General features: G+C 37.5%; 1 protein-coding gene across 3 annotated transcripts; it reads right to left on the reverse strand.

Annotated features, from left to right (window-relative positions):
• On the reverse strand, window positions 1–20,177 carry WDR47 (WD repeat domain 47). 3 transcript variants are annotated; one of them, XM_009884790.1, is made up of 14 exons: window positions 20,020–20,177; window positions 18,375–18,458; window positions 17,750–17,834; window positions 15,304–16,106; window positions 12,613–12,736; window positions 9,875–10,053; window positions 9,493–9,750; window positions 8,702–8,777; window positions 7,349–7,506; window positions 3,883–4,052; window positions 2,744–2,914; window positions 2,214–2,345; window positions 1,220–1,438; window positions 1–561 (listed from the first exon to the last, which is right to left on the reverse strand). In XM_009884790.1, exons 1-14 carry the CDS (start codon window positions 20,175–20,177, stop codon window positions 419–421), a joined length of 2,760 nt encoding a protein of 919 aa, XP_009883092.1. In that variant the 3' UTR covers window positions 1–418. The 3 variants fall into 3 exon arrangements, with proteins under 3 accessions (XP_009883092.1, XP_009883091.1, XP_009883090.1); XM_009884789.1 differs by having other exon boundaries at window positions 12,613–12,739; XM_009884788.1 differs by having other exon boundaries at window positions 12,613–12,739; window positions 17,711–17,834.
• Window positions 20,178–25,790: the final 5,613 nt, after the last annotated feature.

Raw genomic sequence — 25,790 nt, forward strand, 5'->3', positions numbered from 1 at the left:
TAGTTACATACAGACTTGATTAAAGCCGTGTTCAACTTAAGTTTCTGTATAAAATTCTCATCGAGGCAAAGACCAAGGAATGCAATTAATACCAAACTGTAAACACGTCATTCAGGTTACTTTGAGTGCACATCGACAACATAAGAGTTCTCCTCATAGACTTTGGCAACAAGACTACAATAGGTCACAGCAGCATGAGTTCACATGGAAGACTGAAAGCACTGCAAAAGAAGTATACTAAAAACACCAAGACCTCCTAAAACCCAGAAAAATCTGTGACAAGTGCCCCTCCTCTTGCTATCACACTCTCCTGCTCAACTGCTGCTCTCTCAATGCCTAATTATTATTACTTTGTCTTTACAGTTGTGTAGTCTCAGGTGGCTGTGCTTTAGCTGCATAGGTTGCCTTTGTTTGCACTCTACCCGTTGTAGGTCCAAAGGGTTACAGTTCTGTCTGCAGAAGACGACAAGAAGGAAAGATCTTGTGTATGCCATCTGCATTGAATAACTTTGTCCTTGTGCTCTCCTACCACCATAAGAGGAAGCTGCTTCGTGAGGTCCCCTGTGGCACAGGAACAGAAATCGTTAGTCGTTTCATTAATTTATACACCAGCTGTTTGGGTTTCTCCCCCGGCCCCGTTTGTTTAGTAAAGTTTACATATGTATTTCACGTTATGAAGCATACTTGACCCCTCTTCTCTCTCTCACACACAGAATGAGAGCCCCAGTGTTTTGGTTTTTAGGCATCACTGGACACAGTACAACTTTAAAAGTCAGGTATTCACAGTTTTTAAATAATGTCATTAAAATTTAAAGGTCAAGTCTTTTAAATATACCCAATATCTTCTCTCTTCTTAACTCTTCCCAATAAAAATAAGCATTATTATTATTATACATTTTTCTTCCTTTCTTTTTTTTAAAAAGGGTCAGTTTTATGAATGCTCCCTGAAAGCAATGGCCATCTCAACAGGCGAAAGTATTAATTAGTTCTTCTACCATAATCAGACCCCCCCCACCCCAAACAAGAGTTAGTTCATAGCCTACAATCTCAGCAACACAACTTGCCAACTGTGAACAGACACATTTCAAACCCTTCAAAGCTCTACTATTTTCTTCCCCTTTTAAACTAAAATCTGATCTTTGAACCAAGTTCTCTTACAACTTCAATACTAAAAAGCACCAAATTGAAAATTAAGCTAGTATCCTTTTTAGTATGTTACCTTGCAAGTCTGTCACTTTTATTTTCATATCGTATGATCCTGTGAGCAAATAGTGTGCCCCTGGAGAGAAGCGAACAGAACGAACGTCGCTGGAGTGAGGATGATAGCTCTGCACCATTCGTCCTCCTCGAATATCGTACAACATACAGCTAGAGTCCTCTTGTCCTGTAGCCAGGAGACGACCACTGGGATCAACAGCTACTGAGGCTACAGCACTTCCTATAGGAGAAAAAAACAACCCAAACAACACACATTATACTTATGTAGATTTATGCAAATAGACAACTTCTTTTAAAAACAAGAATATACATTGTATAAGAATACTGAATGCCGGCCTTAAATTTAAGGTGAGCAAACCTAGCTAGTGTTATCTTAAAATAAGAACACCTTTACATTCCAGCACCTAAAAGTCTGAAGCCATAGGTCACACTGGAATGGTAGCAAAACCACTATTAAATCTGCAGGAGAAAAAGTATCTGTTTCCTCACAGGAAAGAAAGTCACTTTTTATGAGATAATGTAGAATAATGCAAGGAATTCCCCTTCTCCCCCCTGTTCCAATTTATTGTCCCCCAAAAAGGTTTCAGGAATCAAATCTGAACCCAAGTGATTCTTAATAATCCTTTTGCAGATCTCTATAGAGTATGTTGACGACTTGCAAAAGTGGCTGCTCCTTCCCACCCCTTCTTTTGATTCTGAAACAGGTATCTTGTGTCTTGTTTTATTTTAATGTACTTGGAAGTGCCTTTGAAAATCACAAGGCAAAAAACTAGCCAACTTTTGAAAAGAAATATTACTTTAAAAAAAACAAACACACACAACAAACCACAACACAAAACACACAGGCAAAGATACCCTCACAACTTCTTTCTTTTAAAGCCAAGCCTCCATTCTGTGATGCAAGAAACTCCTTACATTCACTCTATACTACTTAGACATCTTTAAAAAAAAAACTTTTATGTAAAGATGATCAGAAGCATCATAGCAAGTCTTACCAGTTCCATGAAATGTTGTTCCCACAACACGAACACAGCTTGGCACTCTCAGATCCCAGAATCTTACAGTCTTGTCTTGGGATCCAGATGCAATCATCCAGCCACTCCATGTATAAAGTGCTAAAATATGACCTGTGAACAAGACAACTTCTTCATTTGATTAAACATCATTAATCAAATAATGAAATATTACCGTTCTGATTATATTTTTGCATTCAGAGATTTAACAATTCTATGGAAAACCTGCACGTTGCGCAATCTAAAATGCCAACAGGGCTAGGCAATACCCAGCTTTGCATCTTCTCTAGGAGGAAACATGCGCTCTCTCCATTAAATTAACAGCCAATACATTTAAAAACAAATATTCCCCGTGTAAATACCTCAAGAGCAATTTGGATAGAAAAAAAAAGCCTTGCTAGAAAGAAAGCCCCAAAGACATTAAAAAAAACCCAAACAACAACAACCCAACAACTTCATTAGAATATAATACAGACTTAAAAAGTTGGAGAGAGAAGCAACAACATACATACCAGTGTGACCACTGAGAGCATGCAGGCCTTGTCCTCGCTGACAATCTGTTGTGTAAATATTACAGTCCCCTGCTCCAGCACTTATTAAAATAGCACCACCACTTTCTGGGCCTTCCATAAAAGCAAGGTCTCTGATTGTCCCGTCGTGCATGCTGAATTCCAAATCTGGTCCTAAAATAATTTAAAAATCCAGTCACAAAAATGAGACATACTTTGTTTACCACTGTTATTCCTGCAATCTTTAAAGCAGCTACAGTGATAACACAGAGTATTTTAGGCAAGGGCGGGTATTCTACCAAGTATAAACACTGTTGTGCTTTTTCCATAGAACACACTATTTCGGTTACTAGAGTTCAAATAAGAAACTTATTTTTACTGAGTGTTGCTTGAGCTGCCTACAGTTCCTAAAGCTTTGCGAAAGGTACATGGACCATCTCCACAGCCAATTCCAGCCAAGGTTTATACAGTACTTTTTTTCGTAAACTATCTCCACAGCCAATTCCAGCCAAGGTTTATACAGTACTTTTTTTCGTAAACTATGGTAAACTAAAAAGGCTTTCTCTGCTAGGAGGGAAGGATCATTGAGAACACTGAACCACATAGGACAAGGTAGCCTAAGTTCAAAACAGAAAAGGTAAGAGCCATATTCAGTGTACTGATTAGGAAGGCTGGGCACAGAAAATAGTATTTGCTGGGAAAGAAGCCTTAGACTTCCAAGATGGGGAAGATGATGACAGAACTAGGCAAGAAAAAGGGGAGCTGGAAATAAATTCCTACTGACAGTCAAGAACTAGAGTTGGGTAAGAACATCAGGTTGTTTTACTATATCTGAAGGGAAAAAAAAAAAAGCTACCAGAAGACAGCACAATACCAGAGAGTCTTGCAAAACAAAACCAAAATGCAAACAAACAAAAAACCAAACAAACCCCCCCAAAATAATCCCCAACCCCTCAGTGGCTCTTCGCTGGACAGAGACTACAATGACGGTGAGTAGGAAAAGAGATTAACTTAATCGAAGTCTAAGAATAAAAATAACAAAATCTGTTAACTACATATTCAATATAATTTGAATGGTTTTGCCAAATATTGGACAAATAATTGAAAATAAATTCTTTAAACTAAATACCCATACACACTACCTGAGAGATTACAAGCTTCTGCATTAAAAGGCAGTACTTTCACATATTTATCATTAGAACCAGTAGCTAACAGCTGTCCGCAGGGACTCCAGGCTACACAGTAGATTGATCCTTTATGATGCTTGTTCCTTTTGAACCGAACTACAGGTTGTTTAGGAGTATTATAAGCACTGAAAAAAAAAAAAAGAGAAGAAAAATGTCTAATTTTCTTTTATTTATAAGGAAATACTGTATTTATATTGTATTCTAAATTGAAAATACTATTTTGCTATTGTTTTAGCTAACAAGAATACATATCACTGTTTGCATTGAAACACATACGTGTGATCTAAGACAAAACAAAAGGATCTTCTCCATCCCATTTTCTCTGTTTTTCCTTGTCTTCCCATTGTATTTGTGACTGGACATGCAAAAAAGCCCCAACCTTACACACTCCCTTGATCTATAAAGGGTTGATAAAGATAAAATATGGTAATTACTATCTACATACAATTAAACCTTATCCCCAGAGTTCGAAATTGGTGAGATATTTCTCTACATCCTTCATACTTCAGCATCTTGAATCTGCAGCCTCTTTGGACCGTGCTTGAGTTCAATTAAGCAACTGCAGGCCAATAAAGCTCATAAGGCACACACTATCTATGGTGGTATGCAGTGCAACTGGCGTGGCTAAAGGCTGGGTCTGGGACTAAACTGCAGATTGGAAAATCCAGACTCCTGAAAGAAGAAAGCAGAAGCCTGTGTAACCTCTGTGTATGCACACAGAAAGGTGTCTCTCTTCCAGTTTCCCACCCACTAGACATAATCCCTAACTGTGGATTGTGTTCGGTACGACAGCATAATTATATGACTGGGATCCATATACTTGTGTTTAGGGCCGTTGTGTCTAGTAATACTGTAACAATAAAAATTGAGGCCTGCTGTTTTATCCAAAAAGTTGTCTATGCCATCCTTTTTGCACACGAAAACGCTGCCCTAAGTCAAGTACTGTCTCCTCATTGGCCATTAATTAAAAAAAAAAACAAAACAACAAAACCAACAAAAATACAAAAAAGCAAACTCATACATGTCATTATGAGCTGTGCATTGGATACTATTTGTTGAATAAAGTCCCTCTCAAAGCTTCACTCATCTACTAGAAAAATGTAATACAGCAGTCTGTGCAAGAAAGACATTCAAATTATATGTTAATGCAGGAATCTTCACAGCATCTAAACATACCATACATTCTTATTTCTGAAACCAGATCAGCTTTACACATGGCTGAAATAAAAGGAACAGTCCCATTGATATACATTTCCTCTACTCGAATCGATTAATTTCCTACAACGTTACTTCTCTGTTCCCACAGGAGGAAGTAGTCGAGTAGTTAAGCATTGTTGTATCCAGCTCCATCAACATTCACTCCAGTAACATCAGCAACAGAAGTTCCACAAATTAAATTGCTACTGAAAAATTCAGAAACCGTACTATAAATACTTGACCAAAAGCAGCAGAGAGAAAAAAATGAAGACAAATATCTATGTCCGTTTAAAAACTTTAGAAATCCATGATAGATTAGCCTAAATCAGGATGACCATTGAACACACACTACAGAGCTTCCTAAATGGCCTAATGCCTTATATCACACCCAGAGTTTGGCTTCACAGCATTTGTTAAGAGGTGGAGGCAGCAGCTGGGAGTCACTGACTTTGTCAGGACATGGCAGCACCTGCCCAGCACAGAGACACACTGCCTATCAACTGCGTGGAAGCACCATCATTATCTGAGCAACAGCTGCAGAACTCTAATGTGTATGTATCAGTGTTTAATCTCAAACATGTAAAAAAAGCACACTACTATTATACCTTTAGAGAAAGAGGGAAAATAAAACCCAAACAAAACCAACCTGTCGTGAACCATACATCAGTTTGAAGGACAATTTTAAAATTTTAAAAATACTGTCAAAACTTTGATGTACAATTAAACAACTGCTATTTACTCTACACAACCATAGCTTTTTGAAAATTTTTGAATGTGTGTCTAGACTCAGGTTGTTACAAAGATTAGAATATCTTAAAGATAATGTAATCTCTCTGCTGACTAGTAAATCCCATGATGAAATGTTTTTGGCAGACTGTAAGCATAGTGAAAAAAAAAAAAAAAAGGAAGTACAAGTTCAGAATTATGGAAATCTCAGTATTCCTTTCATATGCAGATGCACTATGTCACTTTTCACATCAGATCATGTACTGTAGCTAAATATTAAGCCTGCAGAGTCAATCTAACTTTTCCCAACGGTTAGACTAAGTTGTGTGAGAGTAGAGTAAGTCAATAAAGAGGTACCCATTCCACTAAAAATGTTTTGCACTGTTTTACTAATCAAGAGGAGGTTGTCTGGGCTTCAAGCCAGCAAGCTGGCTTGCATTGGGTATCAGAGAAATCAACTATTTTGTTTCTTTCGTACCTTGTCAATAAATATTTTGGAATTAAACTTCAAAGGCTACCTTACTGATGATATTTAAGGACGAAAAGAAAAACAGTCAGATTACTTTTTGAACACTTTAGAAGCCTGAGCACGTGTCCTAAGCTGGAAAGGCGTCCCAGATAAAGTCACCGGTTCATACTGTAGCTCCTGAAATTGTGAAGTTTTAAATGCCTGCACTTCCCCCCTACTCCAAGAAAAATAACATAACTGGGACAGAGACAGGGAGATGGTTATTGAGATGGCAATATTTATTGCCAGGTGAAAAAATATTTTACCCCCCTCCTATTAAAAAAAACCAAAACACAATCATAGAATGGTAAAGTTGGAAGGGACCTTAAAGATCATCTAGTCCCAACCCCCCCGCCATGGGAAGGGACACCTTCCACTAGACCACGTTGCTCAAAGCCCCATCCAACGGGTGAAAAGAAAACGGAAAAGACTAGGTGCACAGTAAGCCACAGATACGTGCTCTTCCTGTCAACGAACCAGAGTATCAGGAAAACAATGTTTATAGTAACAATGGGCCAAAAGACATGCTCTGCCAAGTTCTGCTGTAAAAATTAAAGACAATATTGCTTTCTCTACTGTCAAGTCTGCCCCCTCCTGCCAGAAACTGCATCCCATGAAGCCCAACTTGTGCCGGCTTGGGAACTGACACATGCTTTCTCCCACTTTTACAGCTGGAATATCAAAACCAGAAGCCATCACAGTAAATACAGAAAAGCCCACCTGCTGGGACAAAAGGAACACTTTTGTGAGGAAAGGTGTGGTATTGTGGTAATGCATCTTGCTACTACTGGAGGAGAGCAAAAAGGTAGCCCACAAATACAAATTCTTCAGTAGGTCATCTTATTTTTATTTGGCAGCTCAGGTTTCTAAGGAAAGCATTGCACTATTTATGACAACAAAAGAAAGGTATGAAATGTACAGATATCAGTAGGTACAGAAGAAAGAAGTGCTGTGAGACAGAAAAAGACATGATTATACAAGCTTTCTTACCTTGGGTCAATTACTTCTGGATAGGCACACACTCTCAAAGTTTTGGAGTTGGAGCCAACAGCATATAAATTCCCACTGGGATGAAAGGCTACAGCTCTGACAGCTTGTGTGTCTTCTAGAGTATTAATACAAATGAACTGCTTTTTTGATTTGTCATCCTGTATAGAAGGGTAACAGTCAAATTAGGTTCTTCAGCATAAAACTGGACAATTTAAAGTGGATGTGATTGTTTTGCAGAATAGCGTAAAACTATCATGCCAAAGTATTAATAAGTAGCAGCACCAGGGTCAAGGAATAACATACTTCAAAAAGTTCTTTTCTTCAACTCATTTGTACAGCTAACATTAGATTAACATTTCTCATTCTCCCTCCAGGCTTCCAACAGCTTTTGTTCTTGACAGCCCATGTCCAAAACATTATATTAAAATTTATTTCTGTGTAAACACATTTGATCTGTGTGAAATTTGCAAAGGAAGCAAAGCTGCATTTTTACTGAAAACAGTCCAGATCATAAACACAGTTTATAGAACTAATATAATACTAAACATAAGAATCTCACCCTGTAGGTAACACAAAGTTATCATTAAATTATGGTAAGCTTTATTACATCATCCTCCAGACAACCTCATAACCACCCTTCTAAAATTTCGATTTTTATTTATCTGATGCAGAAACTTTGGAATGTACTTATTGCAAAGTTATTTCCCTAAAGTCGGACCATACTGACTGGAGTCCAACAATCAAAGTTTCAACCTGGAAAACACAAAACAATGGCTGTAAAAGACATCCCATTGGAACCTCTATTGTACAAGGAGAAGCTGAGAGAGCTGCGATTGTTTGGCCTTGAGATCAGAAGTGCTTTTTGGGGTGCACATGTATGTGTGTATATCTCAGTGTATATAAATACCTGACAGGAGGACTAAAGAAGATTGAGCAAAACTCTTATCAGTGGTACCCAGTGAAAGGACAAGAGGCAATGGACACAACCTGAAATACAGGAAATTCCATTTACGCTTTTTTGTTGTTTTAAAAACATTATGTGTTTTTAGGGTGGTCAAACATGGGAACAGGTTGTCCACAGATGTTGTGGAGTCTTCATCCTTGGAGATACTCAAAACCCAACTGGACCCAGCCCCAAACAACCTGCTCTCATTAACCCTTCTCTGAACAGTGGATTTGGACTCAAGTCTCCAGACATCCCTTCCAACCTCAATGATTCTGCGATTCTGTAGGTACTGCATCAACCAAAATTCATTCTAAATATCTATTTACAATGAGAGGATGTCACATACTCAGGATCAAATATTGAATCTTGTGAAAACACAAGTTGTAAAGGACAATAAGAAAACTCACCTCATCACCTCTTGTCCTAGTTAAAGTCCCTGGAGAGTCTTCCAACTGTGGCTGAGTGACAGCATGTTCTGATACACTGTTTTGATTTGGTGAAGAGTTTAAATTCACAACACGACAGAAAAAACAAGAGCAGGGACAGATTTGAATCTAAGTGTTTTCTGGACTGAAGTCACATTTTCAGTCATACTCAGAATAGACTAATTTATGTGGACAAGCATTATGTGTGCCTGATTCTTTATCATTAAACTGTAATTTTTACATGAGATTGCTGATTTTGCAGCAACTCAAGGCATTGAATAAGTGAATGCAAGTTAAATATAATTGTTTTAATTCCATAACATAAACACACACATATATGTACACACATACATGGAAAAATGATTGTTGCTTCCAGGTCAGCACTACCTTTAGTTAACAAAAGAAATCAATTTCCCACTCTACCCTGCCTATCTCTCTGCCTAGTTTAGATTTAATAAAAAAAACCAAACAACTTTCAGAAACTTAGTAGAACACAAAATAAACAAAAACTATACATATAAGATGGAATAAAAAGTTTGAAATTAAAAATAAGCATAAAATGCAAACCATAACAAATAACCACTATTGCTCATATGTGCCGTCAAAAAAAGCAATGATAATCCCTATAAAAATATTTAGAAAACACTGATCATGAGCTAAATACCCCTACTCAACGAAAAATTCACTTGATAACTAAAAGTAAATATAAACAGATACTCCCACAGTGCTAAGAGAAGGACATTTCTAGTGCTGAACAGTGTCATATAACTTACGTTTGATTCCCCAGTACAGGTGACTCTTCAGGAAAGGGTATCTGATTAGCTGATCCACGCTTCCGAGGAGTACTTGTATTAACGTTTGGGCTATCAGTCGTTACCCTCTGACTAGCATCTGAAGGTGCAGATGTAAAGTTACTTGCTGGACTGGCAGATGCATTCCCTTTGCTCCCATTACATTGCTGGCTAAGTGTTTGTACATCATTTCCAAGACTGTCCATACCTATATTTAATTCTCCTAGCTTCTGGATAGATCTAATAACAAATGACCAAAGAAAAAGAACAAAAAAAAAAAAGACCAAAACAAGTTATTATGAGAGCCTGAGGAGGGGAGGAGGGACAGGAGTGGATGGAGGGAGAAGCAACAAAACCACCTAACCTGTTAAGAAACTGTTCAGTAAGATTCTGCTGCTGGTCAGCTCCATCTTCTTGATTTACACCTCCTTCCAACAACATTTGCTGGTACAACTGTCGTTGTTGCTCTTTCTGCTCTAAGTGCTGCTGGTAACGTAGTCTTTGTCTATAATATTCCTGAAACTGCTCAGTTGAATCACGAAGCTAAAAAGGAATGAGTATTGCTGGTGAAAATTAAATAGTTAATTGTAGTATTTAACCTAAATATTCACTGTCTGGTTCGTTATTTCAATACAGGCATCAAAAAGCCAACAGATTCTCCTCTGAGGAGCAATGCTTGCTTTCTTCTCTAAAAGCAGATACAATTTACAAATTAAAAAAGGAAATCACTGACAGTCTGTGCTATTCACTGTTGAAGTGGTTCTACCATAATTCAGGAGGAGACTTCTCTTTCCTACAAAACTCTCGAAGTATTAAGATCAAAACAAATAGGTGATTGGAAACTGAAAATAAAAATTGGAAACCAATCTAAGCTACATTCCAAATTCCAAGTCATATTTTCACTACAAATTATATTCTGCCATGTTGACACCTCCCTGTCATCAGCCTGCAGAGCCAGTTTACCTCTCCCAGTAGCCAACCTTGAAGTGGTCAATCCAAGTGTTACATCTTACTTTTGAAATTGGTGCCTTGCTCTAACTTTAAAATTCCTTACTTTCTGGACCAAACGCATCTGCTAGTTCCCTAGGACTCACTTCCTTCTGCATTCCCCGATCCTCACTTTCTCTCTGTGCCACTAGTTCCAAATGCTAACATCATAAAACAGTTGAGAAAAGTTAAAAATGAACAAACAAAAATACCCTACAGAAAACTAAAAGCACTTTAGTCCAAGGCCAAAATATCAACACTGAAATGCTATGCTTTTTCTAAAGAAAAAAAACCTTAATTGCGTTATTTACCAATGAGTAGGAAAAACAAGTAGTAAATGAGAAGAACCCTGGTGGTTTTTTTCTTTTGTTTGTTTTCAGAAGTGGCATCTTTGTCATCTAGTGATTCTAAGTTGTATAAGGACATCCTGATAACTTTGCACTAGTTCAGACAATTCATGCAGAGGAACTTTCTTCGGAACTACGAGCCTTTGCATTTCTTCTAAATAAAAATACTTCCATTATGACTTTGTGTTCTCTGCCACAATAATTTCTTGGTTTATAATGGATTTCCTAGTGCTGTTGCATTTGTAACAGGTTTATCACCTGAGGTTTTCCGAGATGAATACCTGCAATTTGGAAACTGTGAAGTTATCTTCAGAAGTCGAGAAAGCATTAATTCTCTGTATTTCAAATATGTGAACTATTCCCCAGTCATTGCATTATAATCCTTCTAAGCAACAACTATATTCTTGTCTATACTTCTTTCCATGACTGATACTTGTTTGTTGTAGTTGGATTCAATCCTTTGATCCTTTGGACTTTGTGTCATTACTACCCAAACTAACACCTAAACCTAAAATGTGTTTCCCAGATGCTCTATTCTATAAACTCTGGCTTCTAACTCAATCTCTCCAGGAACAAAACAAAAATAAAGCTATGAGAAGAAACTTAAAGGCATTTTTTACTTGCACAGGTATACACATACACCACTACGATGCGGAAAACAAAACAAGGTAAAATTGGACTGGGTACTACATTCTTTTCTACTTGTGCATGACAGTCTGGCCAACATCTTCACCTACAGCACAGCACCTCCTCTCTTCATTCTCTCCTATAAATACTGCGTCCATTTTTTTTGCCTTTCAAAGCCTGCTCTGTTATATGTCTAGCTAGGCTCTGTCCTCCCTCCCCTGGTTCCCAATGTGCATACACAACGCCGTTGCAGCAGAGACGTTACTCAGCAAGGCCCTGCCAGGGAGTGAAGTCCTCAAGTTTGGAGGACTTTGTTAATCCTCCAATAGGCCCCATTGCTTCACTCAAGTATCCTAAGTCTACAAGAATACAGCCCTGTCAAGACCAGACTGGTTTTCAGTACCATATAGGTGTCATAAGCCCAGACAAAGTTTACTTAAGAAAATCAAACTGGAGTCTGCAAACAAAACAGGCTGCATACTCAATGTTATTCATCATTATTGAATTAAGAGACAGATATTTAAAACTGTGGAAAGAGGACTGTCCGGGTAACTGTTTTCATTGTTCCCTACTGAACTATTACTTCACTTTCCCCATATTGCTCGTAAGGAGAAAAAAAAAAGAAAAAAAAAAAAGGCTAGCCAAGGCACAAGCCTTCAAAGATGAATCCAAAAGAAGGTTGTGCTATTGGATTCTGAACAGCAAAGATACATTTACTAGGGAATTATCCAATGAAACTTGGTGTTAACATGTTAACAGCAAAAATTACAGGCTACATGCCAGATGCCTTGCTAAAACAGTAAGAGGATTCTTAAGCATTGTTTAATTTAACAGTACTGGCTTTCAGTACTGCAAAGCATTTTTTTAAAGATATACACAACAGTTTAGCAACACCACTGATGTAAGAAGGCACACTAATCAGCTGCATTACAGAATCAGATGACAGCAGAACTTTATACAATAGAAAAAAAGAAGAGTAGTTTCTTATACAAGATGCAATATGGTATTTTCACTATAGTAAAAGCAAGATTCAAAGCAACCCATTGTCATGCATGAAGTTCTCAACACAAAGACAAATCATTATGAAGTGATCAGAACACAGCTCAAAGGGCCTCATTATTTTTAAACAAACAACCACTACCTCATTTTTTTCTTGTTTGGCTGATCCCTGACTCTGTGCTCCATTAACTGGTTCATTTTCTGGAACTGAACTCTGGCACGAAGTCCCACTGCTGACAGGATGCTGTGGCTCCACGGGAGTATCACTTCTTGCAGCAACATGGAAGAGAAGAGAAGCTCAATTGAGAAAAATGAAGAGTAGAAAATTCCCTGGTAAGTAGAGAAAGATAACATTCTAAAGTAACATCTGATAACACAAGTATGCAAACTTCTTAAGTCACATAAAACTGCAGATATTGCTTAGGAAGAAAATGTCACTTGCAATGTGTTACACTAAACAACACAAAACCCCTAACAAACAAATAACACAGACAGCCAGTATGCTTTGTCCCCACATTTTCCAAAAAAGCCTTACCACCATGGGATATCCACATTCCATGTTTTCTATCTTGAATTATACATCCTTTAACTAGCAAGTTATTCAGGATCTCCTGTTTTCAAAGCCATTACGTGCATGGAATGTATCAGATATACTATGTGACTACTGTCTTCTATAAGATGTTAGTATCATTACCACCATCGATCTAAATTTAGGCTATACTTAACATCCATCAGCTTGAATATTCCTGAAAGGGCTACACAGGAAAGTGTTTATATCAGTTTTTCTATTCTTGTACTATGTAAGTATTTCTGCATGAAACTCTTTCCAAAATGCTTTAGCAATGAGTAAGCGTGCAGAACACATTAAAAGCCTCGGATTCCCATCTTCAGTTTTGTCAACTTACAAACTCCTCTTTACCCAGGGACTTGGAGCAAAGACCTTTAAGAAGTTATTTTGAACTTTTTGGGTGTAATAACACGAGTAACTTAGCTGACTAAAAGACAAGTAATTGCTTGCTGAATACAACTTATAAAAGAAATACTGTATTTCTGTCCCATACAAGATGCAAGGGCCAGATTTACATAAAGCTCAGCTTCCCAGCTTCCACCCTTGCAAACATTGCCACTTAAGTTGGACACTTAACGTGAAGTTGGGATTTTTTTCTGAAAAACGTAATGCCTTCTTGAAAGCTATGGGTCTGGCCCCTTAACCTAATTCTAACCTTCAAGAGGTGTATTATTTAATGACAAAATTTTTTAAGATCTATCAACTTCACTTAACATTACATGCAGACGCCTACACAAAGAAAAACTGCAGCAATTTACCATTTTAGTCTAAAAGATAACTCTATTTATTTGTGCAGAATTAATCCAGTACATTAAAACTGAAAAAGGAAACAAAAAACTTCCCAGAATGGGTTTTAACATTGGTCCCTGGGCTACATGCACAAACGCTAATGTTTGTGCATACAGAGGAGTAAAATTAGAGGATTCAAAGTTCATTAGTATCTTCAGGAATTACATTTTTTAATAATGGAATTCAAGATATAGTTCTATAAGACTTAAGCTATCTGCAAACAAACTCCAGTTGTGAAGAGGCTCGTAAAACCAAAGACTTAAAGTGGATCATTTAGAATCAAACAAAATAGCTCCTTTCAAGATAACCATTAAGAGAATATATTAAGACAGAGATTAATGCAAGCATTTACATTGTTATTGGTGAACTGACATCAGTACGATGGTGGTTTTGGTCATTTTACTGAGTTTAGTTACAGCTGCTCTTTATCATAACACAAGATACAAAACATTGGCTATGAGTTTTGCCTTACAGCAATGTCACCAACTGTGACCAGGACTGAACACCACTGCTCTAGAAGTGTCCTCTGCTGGCCAGTGCACCCAAGTGCAGTGCTGGTTACCCATCTGGTTCTCTTAAGAGGCAAAAAAACTGTCAGCTACTTTCTAGAGAAGCATGGATATAACATTTAGAAAAGCGGAGAACTGCTGATCAAAATAAAGGCCAAGCAAAAACATGACAAGAAGCCTTTAACTGACAAGCACCGTTTTTCTTGCTTACCAGCACTTTTCTTTCAGAAGGTAAAAAGCACAAAGTTTTGATACAGGCTTTAGTTCTTAAAGAAGGAGAGAAGTCAGTTTTGCAGCCTATATTGCATTAGAAGAAGTTATTAAAGCATTCACCACTATCATAACCCAACTATCTCCAATACAAAAAACATTACACATTCATCAGTCTTATTCAGATTTGTTCTGGAAAATGGTAAATATTAAAGCTGAACTACTATTGTTAAGCGATAGAGAAATGCTATAATGATGGCATATAGTCATTTCCACTGAATTCATTTGGACTATTTCTATATGTAAAATTTTGAGGTATACTTAATCATTTACATTGTCAGGACCAAAATTTACAGCCACCCAAGGACAGAACAGGATGGGAAAAGAAGATGGAGTTACAGATATTCCACAGTCTCAATTTATTTATCTGGAATGAAAGAATTCAGTAATACTGAACAGAAATCTTAGCGAGACTCTGTTACATAATCAGAGAATATTTGTGCTCTGCGCTGGGATTTCAACCTTAAAGCCCAGATTGAATCCACAGGGCTCAAGACCAAAGATGAAAATTTACTTTGATCATAAAAGTGTATGGAAGAAAACGCCTTGTATACAGAATTTTAATTACAACAGAATTTAAACAACCAAATTATGTTTCAATGTTACAATTATGTTCAAAGTTACAGCGCAGGTAAGAACCCAGTAAGATAAAGCACAACTTAAGCCAAGGTAAAAATAAAGCTACAGCTGCACTTACCGCTCAGGTGACTCTTCAAAAATGCTGTGACACTCAGTGTTCTCAAGCATGAGACTTCGGCTGAGATTCTGTACTCCTGGGTAATGGAAATTAGCAAAGGAGTGCGACATTGGAGAAGTTTTGGTCCCAAGGTCTGTGACTCGTTTATCGTGATTTGTTAATCCACACGACAGCCCATCTAAGGCAGGGTTTAAGGAGCGGGTCATGTAAGCGTCTGCTGACTGAGGCCGTCTCATTGGGGATGATGGATAAGGAGAAAGTTTGCTGATAAGAGGTGTCAAAAGATCAGCATACGCAGCTTTTGTAGGCTTGAGGAGTTTATCGACATGAATATTAAGCATCTTTTGTTCAAAAGCACAAGAAAAAACAGTAGCTGGCAGATTCTGCAGCCACGATAACAAGCTAAGGTCCAAGTCATCACACCCGTTACCACACAAGAGATCAATGCCCAGCAATACTTCACTTTCTGTGATTTCTTCTCCTGTTGCTTTACTCTGACAGAACTCCACACAACACTCATAAAGCAACCCCTTCATCACAAGCTGAAATAAACGATTGTTACTTGCTTTGAAGCCAGCCTCACTCAGTTTCCTATCGGCAGGAATAAACTCTGCCACCATGACGCAGGCTTCCTCAAAGCAGTGAACCCGTGCAGTGCTGGGATTCCAGTCCTTGAATTCTGCGTGGTTGGTCAAGCGAGGCAGCGTCAGCAGCAAGCAGAGTTTACTATAGTCTTCCTTAGAGGGACAATATTCTTCCAGCGCATGCAGGCACTGTACAGCCTCTCGCATTGTAAATTCCAGCTACAGAAATATTAACATTAACAGAGTAGTTTGCGGTACATATGTTTCTACAGTAAAACAGTAAGTTGAAGAAGAACATGCAGTAGCAGAATGTCTCCACTATCATTCCTTTATTACTACTACTGTTTATATTTTAATTAAAACAGTAAGCAATATAGAGTCCAAAACTGCTGATGCAAATGTAGTTACAACACAGCCAAATTTCTGGATGCTCTGACTTCCTGAAATCGCCCCCAGTCCCATTTTCTACAGATCTATGGAACTTTTTCATGTCACTACAGGTTTGATAGGCGTAAAATTTTAAATCTGTAGCTAAACAGCTACAATTCTATTGTAGCACAGAAGGTTACTTCCGTTCTCAATGCCAACTGCAGTTTATTTCTCTTTTTTTATGTCTATGAAAAGCTATTAGCATAAGTTATAAAAGGCTTGTAGATTTCTATAGTTTCCAGAGATTAGCAACTCTGAGTTGTCTTTTATATTGAGATTTTCTGTTCTTCAATCAAAAATGCTAAAGTTCAACAAGTTCTCAGAAGACCTCCAAATGAATAGAGGTCTTTAGTAGAAAGCTTATTGACAGCTAAAAGCCAAGAACCACGTTAAATACACTTAACTTGGTATTTTTAGTTACAAAGATTTGAAAAAATAATGAACCCCCTCACTTATCCATGTTACCTAGGTTCTGCTCAATACAGAAGCCTTTCATCCACAACGTGCCACCACATTTAGTTACATTCAAAACAAAAAATAAAGGACATAAACCTGAATTTTTTTTTCTCTACTTCTATCTAGTAACAATATACAGATCGAGTGATTAGAGGAACAGTACACCTTCCCTTTATAAGTACAAATTAAGACTTATAGCTTTCTCTACGCTGTCAAGAGAAGACTCTACAGTACTATGTATGTGTAATGGGACAGAGAATTAAAATCAATTCAGTTTTGAAAATGAAATAAATTCTCTTAAAAATTAAGAATGCCAGTAGTTTTAAATTCATAGCATTTTTGACAGAAATTTGGTATTCCTGTATTATCAACATAAATTAAAAACTATAATTAATTTCACAATCTGCACACCTTCTTTGTCAGTTTGAGTTAATGTCTCTTTCCATATTGAAAACCTAAGTTTGCAACTCCTGCTGTTTGCACATTTAACTGAATCGGTCCTTTGTGAACACATCTGTTCCCTCCAAAGAAACAACTGTATCCTTTCTCTCCAAAAGCAACAGAAATTAAGTTTAAGATTAATTCAAATTGGAATCTTTCACCTGGTCCTGATTATGACAGTAAGTTTCCATGATTCTGAGGCTTGCTTCAGAACTCTTGAAAAAGAGAGCCCAGTGCTTCAGCATAATGGTGTTAATTAAATCTCAGGATCAAGACCACAGACATGGCATACAGTCACTGATCTATGCTGCTAAGTTTCACACAACCTTTGTGTACACAATTCTACTTGAGACCTGGGAGCCACACTCATTTCCAAAGGATACCAATTTTATTCTCCATTGTTTAGGAAACCATTTGGTAATGGCTAAAATTTGTGTATTTAGTGCTGGGAGCTTCTGCTTTGCCTTTAATCAGAATATCTCAATAGGCTTCTTCACAAGAAAAAAAATAAATCCCAAAACAGAGACAATTCTTACATGCTGAGGCTCATCTTCTGCTGACATCGCATTGTTTACACATAATGCTTCCAAGAACTTCTGCTTCATTATAATGTAACGAAATCTGCAGGTGAGAAGTGAAATACTACACATCTTGATCCAGTAGCTAAGCATCCTTTTAGAAACATGCAGGGTATTTTGCAGCTAATTTTTGAGTTAGGCATAGAAATTGCGATGACAAGGAACTCTGATCTCAAATTTTAACAAATTGGTAACCGCAAAATTATATTTTAACAGGAAATGTCTTTTTTAATTATTGCTTTAAGAAATATTACATTTAAAATATTAGAAGGCTAATAAGAAAAAAAAGTATAACAATCATACTCATTGCTTAAATAGAAATATGACAGAGCAGCCAAATTTAAAAACATGTACCATATTCCTAAAGTGTATAACAAATGAAAACTAATTACAGATTGTATGTTTGTATTTTTCATAGTTCGAGTTAAAAAAACATGTGCACACACTTTAGGAATGGTATACACGTTAGAAAAAAAATATCTAAGCCAAAAAACAAAGAACTACTGCTCTCACACACAATACTTTAATTAATGTGTTTTCCACAACTCAAAAAAATTGAACTTTGACATACATTCTATTTTACCTTTTCTTGTCGAATTTTTCCATACATTCAAGAGGCTGAATAAATTGAAGAACCTCATCCCACTGACCATCAAGAATCAATTGCCTAGTAAAAGAAAGAGTCACTACTTTAATTTCACTGGACAAGAATATCCTTCCTTCTATGTAAGCAGCTCATTTAAAAACACAAGTCCTTTAAATATACAACAGGTGATCAGCTTGCTTTGAAAAATTAATGCTTCGCACAGATGCCAAGATGACTGCCTGATGTGACTAGTAGTAAGAGCAAACTTCAAGTCCTTTCTCAATATTTTGTAAAAATAACCACATACAAGGACAAATACTAATTACTTTTAAAGGAACATCAAAAAGGACAAAATGGTCCCGTGTTTCCTGCTTTAACTGTAATTCTTATTTTAAAAAAATCTCACTTGAAGAGTACAAATAAATATATTGATTCAATGAATACATCCTGAAGAATGAAAGCAAACTTAAAAATGAGTTAGTGTTCACTGTAGAAATACTGCTGGGCCTATTTTATAAGGGCGGGGGAAACACACAACTCCCATGTTAAGAACGTAAGAGGAACAGCTTGGCAGGAACTATGCCAGCACAAGAGCTCCAACTCCAAGACCAGTGGGTTAGTCTGCACAAGTGGATTAGTTCAATTTCTTCATGCCCTCATACCACAGAGTTCTCTATGAAAGGCACAGATCTACGAGGGAGGAGTGAGTTTCTCATTAGAGGTACACTCCAACTAAGCTAAGAATGAAACAAACATGATTCATAACTTTAATCTTTCTCAAATTCTTTCATTTTATTCCAATATCCATAATTTTAAACAAAAGGGAAGCCAGGTGAGAAATCTCATTCAGTGATAAAATGTATTTTTTAATGTTTTAGGAATGTTTTAAGTTATTTTCTCATGCTTCTACAAAGTTAAGTACCCTCGGCATGAAATAAAAAACAGCAATGCTAAAAAAGCTAGCATGCATCTACAGTGACTCCTTTTAATAATTTTGAGGGCAATATGATGAATGATACATCCTACTAACTTTCACGCCTTGATGACAGCAGAGACTCCTTTCATATTGTTAACGTTAAGAGAGATCTAGGTGTTATTTTGAAATGCAGATAATATTTTGGGGGGAAAAGCTTTAGAAAGCACTCAACTTATCCCGGATCTTAGCACTAGAATATTGTCAAAATATTTTATTTATTTTACAAGTCAATGAACTACATATTCAGTTCTGTGTGACACAGTAAACAGATAATAAGAAATCACTGCTGCCAACAGAAGATCTTGCGCTCGCATCCTATTCCTGCTCGGGTGCTTTCCCTGATTTACCCTGTGACAGCACTGGCACTCCTTAAGACTTCTTCTCACTTCAATTCATTAGCGTGCCAGAAAAACAACCAAGTTAAAATGAACAAGCAAACAAATCTAACTCTAAACCTATGTTGATGATGCCTAGTCTATTACTTCAAGTGGCTCACAGAAGGTCATTAACTTCAGAGCTGGACCACAGAATCGGGATCAGGAAGAAGCAGGACACGCTGAGGGAACAGCACCTCCTGCTTAGTGGCACAGGGCTGCCCACAGAATCACGGTCCAACTGTATGTTTTCATATACGTGGTATTTAAGCACCAGAGAAAGAAGTCCTACCTTAGAAAAAGCATGTCATCTGAAAACAGGCCATTAATGACCCCACTTTCTTTCTCAAGAGCCAGCATACTGATATGAAGTTTCCTTGAGTTCAGAAAATCTAGTATTAGTTTAATTATTTCAGCTTCTTTAACATTCACTGTTTCTTCAGCCGTCATGATGGCAGCCTAAAAGGGAAAAGAAGTGAGATTTTTAGCTATGATCAATATCTTGTTTTATGCTTTGTTAACAAATGTTGGCTACTAAAAAACCTAAAAATACAGTTTTACAAGACAGATTATAGCATTACAAAAATTAAATAGCCAAGATTAGGAAATTTATTTTAAGAGGCTAATTATGAAGCCACAATTAAGACCTAACAATGCATCTGCATCTTTTTTATTTCTGTCCTATGCATACATAGGGGCCCAAATAAACAAATCCACCAAGAAATCAATTCTCCTGCAGTGTGAAAATATTGTGCTTACCAAGACTGCAGTATGTAAAATTTTCCTTTCTGAAATGCAAACAGTGAAGTTCAAAGAGCATAAAAATGAACCAGTTACTATGTCCTTATCTAGAGATCTTACATATAAACTTCAGTGTTTCTAACTCATAAAAAAACCACAGCACACTAAAAACGCTGTTTCCTCCTACCCCATTTTTGAAGTAGTGTCTGGCTACTTCAAGGTCCTTTCCAACCTAAACGATTCTATGATTAAGCCAAGACTTTCATTCTTCCTTCATAAGGACACCTATATCTGTCTATATGCTATATGAAGAACCTAAAGCCACAAACCCAAGGTGGCCTAAGCCAGTTTGACCGCTGACTGCCAGAGTCCCATTCACTCACCTGCCTCCAGCTGCGTGTTCCTGGCCCTTCCTGAGCACTCCTCACTTGGGTAATTGGGTTAGCTTCTCCACCAGCTCATGTGCTGAAGTGGCTCAACAGCCTAATGAGCTCTCCAGCCAGCAGAAAAAAGATGCAGCTGAGGCAGTGACAGGCTAAGGTCCCGGCTGCCAGCAGTCAGCTTGTTTAAAGCTCCCATGGATACACCACCCAAGCTCCTTTGCAACACAATTCCTTCAAGGACATGAAAGTTGTAGCATGTACTTCTCTTAGGAAACCTAAAATAAATTCTGCTTCTGGCTAAGTCTTGCATGGATCCTGAAGCCTGGCTTAAAGTAGAAGCTGTTCTACTTTTTTTTTTTTTTTTTTAAAAAAAAAAAACCTTAAAGAGACTTTACAGCCGTAGCTCCCAAGTTGATCTGCTGAAAACTATCTGGGGATATGGGGAGAAACCCTATAATACAGCCAAGCCACATAGCACTGCCTCATTAGGAGCTCTTCAAAAAAATCTAGCAGCTACGAGAGTGCAGTTTCACATCAGTAAAAATTCAATTAAAATCTGTGTTTCTGCAGAAAGGGGTTGTCTCTCTTCTCACCTCTGCACTCAGCCACACATCCCCAGCCACTTCATGCAACCCGCAAGGGAGCCATATGATTAGCCAGACCACTCCTCTGACCCAGGCACAAGTTAAACATTTACTCACACAAGGGCACTAATGCTGACACAAGGAACTGACAGAGCTTTGCTTTCTAGCAGTAGCAAAGTCTTAACCTGACTTAAATTGATTATGAGAAGAAGCCAGCATCAGTGGCGAACCATCCGCAGGAGGCGGTATCCCGAGGAACAAGGAGAGACAGAATAGCAGTGATCAGAAAAATGCATAAATGGAGATGACCATACAGAGCAAAATAGCCACAGCAATAAGTTATGGTTACCCCAGATGCTCCCCCTTTTAATTCAAAACGGGAAATAAAAATGCTTCTTAATTCCCTCACACAACCATTTACTTATGCTCTGAAGACAGCTGAAGAGATAATGCAGCTTCCAGATACCTTGGCCTTGGAAGACTGGAGTCTGTAAGCTAGTTATCTACCTCTAGATGCACAGAAACTGGTAATAAGAGATCAAAGAACAGATATAACAAGTTTGAATAATCCAAATAAGACACTCATGAAGTATTAACAAGAAATTAATTATTTACTGGAGAAGAGGGGAAGAGACAAATACTCCAATGAAACTTCTCACTGTTCATCATAAACCAATGCTAATGAACTTGAAAGAATACAAAAAATTAGGCATTAATAAGGGGGGGGGGCTGTACTAGGTTGTCTAAATCCTCAAGTTTTCCATCTGCCTCACAGTTTTATGCCAACTTTTTTCCAAGTAAGTTTTTGTTAGAATGTTTGACTAGGAAAGCATTCGATCATAGCAGCATAGTCTATTTTGGAACAACAGAGACCTAATTGTGCCAGATGAAGTGGCCTAACTTCTTTTTAAAAATGGCTGGGCTTAATTCTCATTTTAGTCACAGAAGACTCCAATCACCATGTACTTTGATGGGTGTCATGAAAGACACACCCAGAGACCACATACCCACTCTCAGCTAGTAAAGTTAAAAGAAAAAATTTAAATATGGCTTGCAGAAAGCTTTGCTGCAAGAAAGAAAGCAGATAGACACACAAATCTAAACCCAGAACTTGTAGAAAGATGCTTTTTCCTTACGCATTAGCACTGTTTCAACTTCCCCTTTTGGCAACTGGATATGGATTTTTGGTCCCAGGGAAAAATTCAACCCTACCTTTATACACTGAAGGAAGAAAAAAAAAAAAAAAAAAAAGAACACAAATTTATCCAGCAGTTTAGTATTAACATCTTAATTCCCAACCTCACCTAATGCATTTGCATTTCTCTTTTATTATGCTTTATGGCACTGGTGGTTTTTATACAAATTAAATTAACTTCCTTGCCAAAACACAAAGTAAAACTTCGGCAAAGCTATACTGAGACTCCCCATCAGAAAACTACCAGAAAAATTCAGACTAAGACTCCCTTTGAAGAAAGGAACACCAAGTCCAGCTTTCTTTTCAACTGGATCTACTGGACCCAAGCCTAACCAGGAAGCCACCCTAGATAGCTTCAAGACTGTCTTATAATTAATTATTTGCATATTCTATTGATGGAAAAATGAGCATAATACTCAGTACTTTGCTTAAGAGTACAACTACATTAAAATCTAGCATCTGCAAGATTTTGTCGCCTTCTATTTCCCATTGTAGTTTTAAAAGAATAGTTTTATCCTGAACATAAAGCCTTGGCCAATTGTAACACTTAACTTCATTTACTTTATTTATATTGCCCGTATAAATTAGGATAAAGGATGACCAGCACCCTCCACATTTGATATGAGACTAGTAACAGCACTTTCGGGGTCCTGCTAAGAAAAATATAATATAATATCTAAACATAGTTTGAATACTGAACTTCCGAAGAAGATCTGAAGTACATTGGTAAGATCACACTTTAACAATATTATGAAAATATTTAGCATGCATTTGCTGTCAGAGCTACACTCCCATTGGGCAAATAGCTAGAAAAGAACAGTAAACCTACTAGAGGAGATTTTCACTTAATTGATGGTTTTGTAGGCTGATGAGCTCAGACTTCTCTGTCTGCTGTCAAAATGATAAGCAGCACTGTAACATCATAATGAAATTATAAATATACATAGGCTTACACATCATCCTCTATGAAATATCTCAGTTTTTCTGGCATTCAGTGGTGTGCGGGCATGTGTATAAATAATAATAATAATTAAAAAGCAAAGAACAGCAGGGAAACTCAAGATTAGAGCTCAAGCTGCATCTTCGGTCCATCCCACTGTATTGCTTTCTGCCAGCACATATGGCACATAACGTCACAATCTGATCAGCTCAAGCACTAATGCTCAAGAATGATTGAAGCACAGCATTAGCTTGAGGTATAAATGAAAGTAAATGAGTATTAGAGCTTAACATTTCAGGTGCCTTCTATACCAACCAGGTTTTTGACACAACCTTTTTACCTTACCCAGTCTTTTCAGAACATCATTTTACACACTTGTCCTCCTTCCTTCTTTCTCCTGCTCACTCCCCCTTATCATCTTCCCCTAGTTCTGAATTTGTTTTCCTCCTAATAAATCTACAACGAGAAAAAAAAGCAACTTCTTGCCACAAACCTGGCACATCTTTTCTCTATAGCTTTACTGGACAAGATGTCCTTTAAACAAGCTCTTTGGAACACAGACTACCTACTCCCAAATTTTCCAGAGAGAGGTTTCACTCTTGTTCTGCTGTTACTCATGTTCTAAGAACATGCCAATAGCAAGAATCCTCTCATGGTGTTATAAGCATAGAAAATAATTCTTTAAAAAATAAAAAAAATACACACTTAGGGATATAAATATACTATTTTAGGAAAACATTTATAAAGTGAATTTTAAATAGTCTTTCTCTAAGTTACTTCCCTTAGAATAAATTTAAAATGCACATGCATTCACATGATAAGGTTTAATATTCTGGAAAACAAGTAAACAGGAATAACGTTTATTTTAGAATTTCACTATGTTATTTATCATCTGAAATTAGATTACTTGCCAATAGTAAACATACCTTAACAAAACTGGACAAGAAATACAAAATCTCCAATGGCTCAGAAATACAAGAAACAATATAGTCCAAATCTTAAGTGTCATACTGACAGAGCAGTGATACATTTAAAGGGAGAAGCGATGCCTAATTAGAAGTCTTGGTTCACTGACTTCAGTGACAGCTGCAATGCATATCCATAACCTCAGCATCTTGGTGAGCTATGTCACAGAAAAAAACGAATGTGAAGAAGTAATACATATTTAAAAAGCTGACTGATTTGCATAAAATTATTTCACCTTTTAATCCATCCCACAGTCACTGACATACAACTCTCGGGCCTGCCGAGAGGCCACACCAGAGTTCCACCTACACGGACCCCATGGGGGACTAAGGGCCCAGTCAGTACCTAGTGGCTCCGTTTCTGATGTGCCCTCAGTCATCTTCCAGTTACTATATATCAAAAGAATTTACAAAAAAAAAAAAAAAGTCTATAGGCCTAGTTTTTTATTGGAATTGATTCCCACAACAATTAGTGCAACTTACTGACACCCATTTTATCCTAAGAGATTGCACGACTCATTATTTCAAATGAACTACATTGAACATATTAAGGCCTTAACAGAAAACCTTCACCAAACTTTGTGCAGTTGAACTCTGGGATTTAAACGTTTTTCTACTCCAACACACAGCAAGTGAGTGCCCTCTTACATACTAGCCTTTTCTTCCTCACACGGATATTTTCACTGGCTTGCCCTTTAATAATCCATTTTTTTTAACCCTGCTTAGATCAGCTGTTGCTTTACAGCTACCACAGTAATCCTTATCTCACCATGCTTTAGAGGTGACCGGCAGAGCTCTTTGCATTCATCAATGCCCGTTTCAACACGCACGCTCTTTACTCACAGCTTTCTGCACCCTGAATGCCAAAAAGGTGACATTAAATTATGCAACGCTTCCATACTAGAGTGAAAAGAGAATGGAGAAAAATAATAAAAACAAAATAACCCGAACAGAGTTCAGGTAACCTGTACAGAGGCTACAAGGGAACGCATTTTGACTGAAAAAAAAAACCAAAAAACCAAACAACCCAACCAACCCAACAACCTCACTTGCTCCCAATTTTTCCTCTTCACGTGCGACTCCACACGAAATCCACCTCTGCTGCTGGAAAGGTTCAAAACAACCGCACTGTTTAATTAACCAGCGCCCAGCCCGAATTAGCATTTCGGGAATGTCAGCTCGGCACCGGCGGCTGACAGAAGGGCCGCAGAGGAGGCGACGCTCCTTTGAAGCGGCCCCACAGACGGGGTACACC

This window comes from Charadrius vociferus, unplaced genomic scaffold, assembly GCF_000708025.1.
Source record: "Charadrius vociferus isolate BGI_N301 unplaced genomic scaffold, ASM70802v2 scaffold163, whole genome shotgun sequence".
Lineage (NCBI taxonomy): Eukaryota > Metazoa > Chordata > Aves > Charadriiformes > Charadriidae > Charadrius > Charadrius vociferus.

Excerpts from the sequence above, each read along its gene's own strand:
- WDR47 (XM_009884788.1), bottom strand. The coding sequence starts at position 20,177 with ATGACGGCTGAAGAAACAGTGAATGTTAAAGAAGCTGAAATAATTAAA. Across the intron at positions 18,459-20,019 it reads GATGACATGCTTTTTCTAAG|GCAATTGATTCTTGATGGTC; the intron begins GTAGGACTTCTT and ends TTCTTTTACTAG. Across the intron at positions 10,054-12,612 it reads CCAAACAAGAAAAAAATGAG|CTTCGTGATTCAACTGAGCA; the intron begins GTAGTGGTTGTT and ends ATTCCTTTTTAG.